The sequence below is a fragment of the Plodia interpunctella genome, chromosome 10 (assembly GCF_027563975.2).
Source record: "Plodia interpunctella isolate USDA-ARS_2022_Savannah chromosome 10, ilPloInte3.2, whole genome shotgun sequence".
Lineage (NCBI taxonomy): Eukaryota > Metazoa > Arthropoda > Insecta > Lepidoptera > Pyralidae > Plodia > Plodia interpunctella.
This window is the reverse complement of record NC_071303.1, coordinates 176570-184822: the sequence shown is the minus strand read 5'-3', so window position 1 is coordinate 184822 and position 8253 is coordinate 176570. Positions and strand designations below refer to the sequence as shown.

At 36.9% G+C, this 8253-nt stretch overlaps 1 protein-coding gene across 1 annotated transcript; it reads left to right on the top strand.

Moving 5' to 3' along the window:
• The first annotated feature begins 932 nt into the window (after positions 1–932).
• Positions 933–1648, top strand: LOC128673206 (uncharacterized). The gene has a single exon (XM_053750882.2). It carries the CDS (start codon positions 1057–1059, stop codon positions 1456–1458), a length of 402 nt encoding a protein of 133 aa, XP_053606857.1. The 5' UTR covers positions 933–1056; the 3' UTR covers positions 1459–1648.
• Positions 1649–8253: the final 6605 nt, after the last annotated feature.

Below are 8253 nucleotides of genomic sequence, written 5' to 3'. Positions count from 1 at the left end.
AGGCCAAGAATCGGGATATGTGACGTCACAAAATCAATAGATAATCAATAAAAAAGGTATGTTTTACATCTCTTGTTGGAAAATTAACGACTGTTATCGCTAACACACTATTATCCATCAGTAGGTACCTATTACTACATTTTACTGTCATCTACTGCAGGGTTTGGTGATACCATCCGGTGTGCATGTGTAGGAGACATAATGCTATAATCATTGGGTAGCAACTACTCGTCTAACATATTGTATCTGGCGTAGCTAAACTTTGCCAAGTGTTTGGTGTCAAACAACCTAAATATACTAAATGTAGAGGTCCTCTTATTTATTCGCATGTGTCGTAGAGGAACTCTGCAACTTCGTCATAAAATGATACCTACTCGTGATACGTAATGATACCTGCTACATCGAAATATAAAAATGGTAAAAAACAATTGTGGTGTATTCTGTAAACATTCACTCAAAAGTAACAATGTCAATTCCAAATATACATACTTAATCATTCATGCGATGCGATTAATGAAATTATAACTTACTAATATGTGCTGGCTGACTTTAACGAATTTATATTTATTTTTACTAGATGCCTAAAAGATTCTTATCTCCACGCATTACAAAATAAAAGTTTATCAAACTTTTCGAGTCGTAATGGCTTATACCTTTATTTTGCAGTACAATTTAGGAATAATATAAATACATCAAACTATACATGAATAAATAAATAAGAGTTCCATAATACCATATTCGAGCGAGTACAATCCAAGCACTTCACAACACAAATTCACGCGTTGATGTCTAAGTTTCACTGTCACTATATCGACACACGCGCAGCGCGGTGCAACACGTCCGTACGGTCCGGCGGCGCGACCGCTAATGAGCCCGCCGCCGCCCGGACGCAGCCAGCCACCTAACTGATGGCATATAAAGTGAAGCCTCTCCTAACCACAGCACGATTCGCAACGTCCACTCCGACGTGAGAACACGCGCCAACCAAACTCATTTCACCAACCCTATTCGGTGAAATCAACCTGTTGCAATTTCAAATTAAGAATCACTTACAAAATGGCCAACGAAATGTGGATCGTTTTCGTGGTAGTCATCGCTTCAGCCACAGCGATGCCGACCCGACAGGAGCCTGACAAGATGGATGTCAACGACGTGCTGAACAAGACCGTCTGCCCTATCAAGATCCGCATCGACGAAGACGAGAACCGCATCCCGCGGCGGATCAAAGTGATGGAGTGCGCGGAGAACAGCAACCAATGGTGCGCCAAGAAGAACGTGCCTCCCAACGAGTGTTGCCAGCATCGGCACGACAAAGTTGTGATGCGATGTGTGGAGATACAAGATCACGTGCAAGTGCTTTACAAGACGAACCAGGAGCCGCAGACGATACGGGTGTCTGTGGGCTGTATGTGCATGATGCAGGACTCGACTGAAGCGACGAATTCGTCCCCGAGCTGACCGCGCCGCCGCACGCGCCGCCGTCGCCGCCGCCGTGGCCGCCCGCACTCTCATAGTTCCTAGCTCTCTGAGCCTCTGCCTGTAATTTATTGTGTGAATGCAGATCATGCGTGTAATGTATATTGTGGTATGTGATACCAGTGACCCGCCGAGATCTCCCGACCCTATGGCGTCGGAAAATTAGGCAGCAAGTATTATAATTTATTATTTTTTAATTTTAAGTATTTTGTTTTAATAAAAAAAATCATAAATATATTTTCTGGTTTCAATTTATACCTCATCCCTAAAATAGGTAAGATACATAAAAATATATATACAAAAAGAGCTTACTAGAAAACGCTCAACTGAATTTCATTAAATTAGTCACGATCATAACTTAATATAAAACAAATTTCAATAAAAATATTGTATCAACGAAATTACACAATTAAAAAATATAGACTTAACTAAATTTGGTGGGATTTTGTATTAGTGTAGTGTTTATTTACAACGCAACCAAGTAAATCCTTATTACAATAAATTAACTGTAAACCAAATAAATAATAAACACATTGGTCTAAAAAATATGCAACTCTTTACGAGGATGCAGTTCTTATTTTTATAAGTGCTTAATTTTGAACACTTCACTTGGTTCCAAATGTACCCCACTACTACCCCGAACACCGCTCTGCCGGCGGCGACAGAAAATGATTCATTTTCAGTCATCTTGATTATAACATTACTCCGACAGGAGTACATCGCACATTCTTCTATAAAATGTAATAATTTACATAGTAGTTCAAAAATCCGTGCGCAAAGTAGGAGCTATAGCTATGTCTTGTATTAGTAAAATGAGTCAGCCCGCTTGTGGTGAGTCAACCATCGCATCGCACGCTGGCCCCTAACTTTCTTAGTTAAATCACATCCTAATAAAACGAAAACCATCATATATTTATTTTACTTTATATTGAGAATATTACGACTCGCTGTATTTTTACAAATACACATTTTACAAAATCAAATTATTTATTTAGAAATTAGGCCTTTACAGGCACTTTTTCACGTCAGATCTAAATTAAATAATATTTCGGAACGACCACTGCTGAGAAGAATGCCTAAAGAAATTCATTCAAATAGTGTTGGTCCCTATCGTGCCAGACATTTTATTTAACGTGCATCCGTGCAATGTTCGGGTGGAATCTTCTAATTCAATTTTGAAGCACATATCTTCCACCGTTAAAGCTGAAAATGTGTATACGCGCTTAGTTTGGATGACAATGCATAGTAGTGATAGTGCACCCAAGAAAAGCGAATTTTTCAACGGTTTTTTATTGCATTCAATGTGACAAACGCATTGAATGCTATTGCATTCGTTCTTATTAGATCTCTGTGAGAACAATGAGAGCTTATGTCAAAAATGTAATTTTTGTTGATGTAGGTTATGCATCGCATCTTCCGACAAATATTACGTACGTATATATTTGTAATCAATATTAAAAATTTTCTGTAATTCGCTAAAAATAATAAATGCATTTAAAAACTTGTTAGAAAGTTTGTTTTACAGATTAAATACATTTTTTTGCTGATTGATCATTTTTGACACAAGCTTACCTACCTAAGCTCTAATTGTCGTTAGAGAGATCTTTAATTCTTAATAGATATTCATCATGTTGATCTTCATTCAACATGTGACAAAAACATCATGTCCGTGTAGTAAACCGTTGAGGAGTTCCCTCGTTGGGAGCCGACCCTGGTTGCACCATCTGGTCATGTTTATCTTAATAATATAATCTTAATAAAAATATTTGGCAAAAATTCAGGAGTGAAATTTTACTTTTAAGATTTGATTAAACATGGGATAGGTGAAACTAAATACAAACTTTAAAAATATTAAACAATTAATATGGTTAGCCGTCAAAGTCGAAGCAAAATAAATTAGAAACTTTACAGGCACTTTTTCACGTCATATTCTAAGTTAAACAATATTTCTCAAAACTTCAACTGCTAAGCATATCGGAAAAAGGACTGGCCGAAATATGTCTAAACAAATCCTAACCGTATAACGATCAGACAAACAGACAATTCGGCGTAATAATAATTGTGTGGCCTTCTGACCGCAAGCTCCAGGTGCCCAATCAAGTAGGCCGAGCTTTTGTGAGCTTCCACGAAGCTGTGTGGCGGCGCGGGCGCCCCGCCGCGCGTCTGCCATTTCCCTAGCCGATGTAAGTACCCGCCACACTTGTCTACGAGACGAGACGGTTCTACGACACGATTACTACGAGACTCTTTTATATTCATTTTATTTGAAAACATATTTAAATTTCCCAAACATCTACCACACCCAAAATACCTAGGTACCTACTGAAAATACTTTTAGTTACCTACCTATTCGTTACTAATCTTCTGTTTTGTTAATTCCATCGCTAAGGGGGTGAAATAGGGGTTGGCAGTTTGTATGAAACTTCGTCATTTTTGAACTGAGAATCACATGAAATTTTTAATTTAATTTTGTAATCAGTAAAAAGTAATAATACGTTAAATCAATTTTGAAAATTTCATCCCTAAGGGGGTGAAATAGGGGTTGCCAGTTGTATATACTTACTAACTACAAATTTAAATTTAAAAAATCATGAGTGTTCCCTTCAAAAATAACGATTTCCAAAATTCCTTAGGTACGTAGTGGATGTTTACTAGCTTGCAAATTAATGCAACCTTGGGGAAGCAGGACGGGACACATTGCGAAAACATACATTGTAAGAAGCGGGACAGGACAAGTTGGGGGACGAGTAGCGGAAATCGTAGCGGGAAACGGGAAATTGAACTAAAGATGATAAAAAATATGAATCATATAAATCTTACCAGTCTCACAAAATACGCGATAAATGACAAAAATTTTACTTCAAATTCCTTTTAAGAACTGAAATTCACGCAGGCGAAGTCGCGGGCGTAGTCGCGGGCTAGTACTTAATATTATAAATGTGAAAGTGTGTTTATTTGTCCTTCTTTCACGTCAAAACGGAGCAATTGGATATTTTTGGTGTAGTGTGCACCATACCCTTACAACTATTTCCAAACCATATTATGGATAGTATATCACTACATAAGACTGTTTTTTATTAGGTAAATAAAAAAATTTCATGGCATGTCCCGTTAACATAAATGTACTCTTTATTGACTTACTTTTGTACTTAACTAAGTATATTTTTTTAACCATATGGCTTCTGGTTTACACTTTGTTACGAATTTCAGATTACGGCGAATCGAGCTCCCGTGGTAGGGCATGTGTTGATGTTTGTCTCAGGTAGTACTCGACGGAGTAACCACAGAGTCGAGGGCAATTTGGCGACCTTTCGCAATTTCGCGTACTTTGTCCAACTATTATCAGGTACACTGCACTTGAAAAACCTGGAAATATTAACAAACATAATTCAAAAACAGATGTAAATATTGTTTGAATACGAATTTAATGGTTCGAATATAATGAAAAGATGAACAGAATTAATAAAGTTACATCAAAATCTAAGTTACGTAAAATAAACTTTGTGACATTACGTTTTGCGAACCTCATATTATAGCCGCGCCTTTGCCCATCTCCATATATCGGGTTCTAAGCAACTTACACTTTTGCGAAAGCTTAGTCAGTACGGTTTTGATTCTATATCAATTGAGCTAATAGCTTCTTACTTAAAAGATAGGTTACAAACTGTTGATATTAATAACGTTAAATCAAATGGTTGTAATGTAAAAATTGGTGTACCACAAGGCTCAATTCTAGGACCCTTTCTCTTCTTAGTTTACTTCAATGATCTGCCATACATGGTAGAAAAGCGGGCTGACATCGTGCTGTTTGCTGATGACACGTCATTAATTTTTAAAGTAGACCGCCATAGCGAAGATGTTGATGATGTAAATCGTATTTTGTCTACCATTTCGAATTGGTTTTCTGCTAATAACTTATTGCTGAATGCAAATAAAACCCAATGCATTAAATTTACACTTCCCAATGTTAGGCAGGCTCACGTCGACGTGACTCTGAATGGAGAAAGCTTAGATTTTGTACTAAACACCAAATTCTTAGGAATTACCCTTGATTCCAAATTGCAATGGGACGCTCATATTAATGGCCTATCTAAAAAGCTCAGTTCCGCGGCATTCGCAGTTTGGAGAATCAGACAACTGACGGACGTGGCGACTGCTAGATTAGTTTACTTTAGTTATTTTCATAGCTTAATGTCCTGTGGGATACTACTTTGGGGGAGTGCTAGCACCATTAACACTATTTTCATTTTACAAAAAAGAGCAATACGTGCTATATATGGTTTGAAGAGAAGGGATTCCCTTAGAGATTTTTTTAAAGATATTAATATTTTAACTTTACCCTCTCAATACATATTTGACAACATTATGCATGTCCGGAAAAATTTAAACTTATTTTAAAAAGTTGGTGATTACACTGATAGAGCCTTACGTAATAAAGATAAATTGTCTGTCCCCGGGCATCGGTTGGCCAAAGTTAGAACGTCTTTTGTTGGAAACTGTATCCGTTTTTATAACAAATTGCCTAAATGGATTCTTGATATGCCGGACAAAAAAATTAGAAATTATATAAAAGAAGTACTTTGTAAGAAGGCATATTACAAGTCTGACGATTATGTGAACGACAATAATGTTTGGCCCAAGCATTCGTCCTCCTAATTTTTAATATATGTATAAGACCTATATTTGTTAATTGACGTCCTTGGAGAAAAGAATGCGGTGAAGTTTGTTGCGCCGCTTCTTCTTCACCTGCGCTTTGGAAGCCGGCAGTAGACTTAGTTTAAGTAATTTTTTTGACGTCAATAAGTGATGTATATCATCCTAAATTGAATAAAGAATTTTGAATTTGAACTTATCACGATGAAACCTACATCAGATTTTAAGTTAGTTTCAAATCTGGTACCATTCGCTATACAACTGTGAAAACCGCATCAAATTCCATCCACTACTTTTTACGTAATGGGTTTATCACTTTTCTGCAGTTGGCGCATATAGAAAAACACGCATGTGACTTTTTTATTCTTCATTGTTAGAAGAGTTGAGAAAAGAGTACCGAATATTATAATCAATTCGAAAATAAATGTCAGATCAGTTTTTATTTGAAGAAAATCCGTTTGGAGTGTACAACTCCAGTCGCCGGTAACCAGGCAAGGTCAAGGGCGGACGCCCGCCAGCCCCCGCGGCGGATGTCCGCCTCGCCATCTCCAGGCCTTGGACCGGGACCACTACAGCTAGATACAAATTCAGCCCTCATAACATTTCGTCAGTTGTGTAAGTACACTGTTCTCTTACTACAAGTACTATGAATTTGAATATACTTACTTGCCTTTTCTAATGAAAAATACGTGAGTTTCTTCTAAAGTTTTCCTTTTCTTACCTATTATATTGAAAATTAAGTCTTTAGATTTATTTATCGTTTATCGAAACTTGCATTATAATCTATCATCATCAAAACTTCGTGGGAGCTGTTGCACGAGGAAAATTAATCTGTTTACATACACATTGCACACACTTGGAATACATATTCAAAGGTTCACGTGTGACGTCATTGATTTCCATCTTAAGTTTAACTTACGCTCTTTCCTCGCGGAAATCATAACAGCTTTTTTAGTCGATATTTTAAAATCAAAATTAATGATTTCTTAAAATGTATTAAAAAGTTGAGAACTAAAAAAAAGCGTAATTTAATTCAGAAAGTGTTACTTTTAAAGCATAATCTGCAGGGAGTGTCGATTCATTTCCAGGCGTGCGCGCGCGCATCTCAGAGGGCGGGGCTTGTACGCGTCCGCCCCCCGCCTCCCGCCCGCCGCTCCACCGCGCGCCTTATTTGGTGACATTTTAATCAACCTTCCCGAAAGCCAAAATTGCATTAAATATTTCCGGACACAACATAACGTAAATCATCAGGTAGGTTAGGTATACCTACTATTGGAGTTTGGTTAAAGTAAATTTAAAACTGTATTTCAGCATCATTTTCTTATTTAAGAGGACCCATATAAATAAGAAAATGAAATTAAAAAAATGCATTTTGTTCTTACCTTTACAAATTCCTAAGTACAAGAAATGTCTACTTAATAGAAGTGGAAACTGGATTGATAATTTTTGTTATATGTCATATAGGACAAACAACACGTACAATTTTACAGTCTGCAAATATTAAGGAAGACAACATTTTCATTTTTGGTTGTATACCCATGGCCGAGCTTCGTCACCGGCGGCGCGGGACAAGCTCTACAGCCGCGTCTCACTCGTGACGTGATGGGAACACACGTGCTCAATACCTCTATACTGCGGTCGCGTTTCCTCTCGCTTGGAGTCGATCTTCAAAAACCACTTAGTCATAAGCACGTTCTCACGGCAGTGATGTCACTGGTGTTTCTATTTTATTTCTCATTGTTCCTTTTGAATATATTTATTAAATGTAGCTTTCTTTAAAGAATGCCATGTCATGTTGAATCGTGGAAATCTAAATGTACAGCGCAATCAGTACCTACATTAAAAAAAAAAAATGTATCAGCACTTTACATGAGCCGCGGCTGGACCTAATTAGTACACATATCAGACGTAGCGTAATCACACATATCATTCATAAATATTGTCAATAAACATCGTTAAATCATGCAATAGTTTTAATCATTAATCAACTTATTATAAAATATCTATTAAATCTCAATAATAACTTAAATCTCAAATCATTTATGTAGCTATAACTATAACATACCTAATAGCTATCGAGCCCACAAAAAAGGAACATTAATTTGAAATAGCAATAAAATAAAG

Coding starts and splice junctions, on each gene's coding strand:
- LOC128673206 (XM_053750882.2), top strand. CDS start 1,057: ATGGCCAACGAAATGTGGATCGTTTTCGTGGTAGTCATCGCTTCAGCC.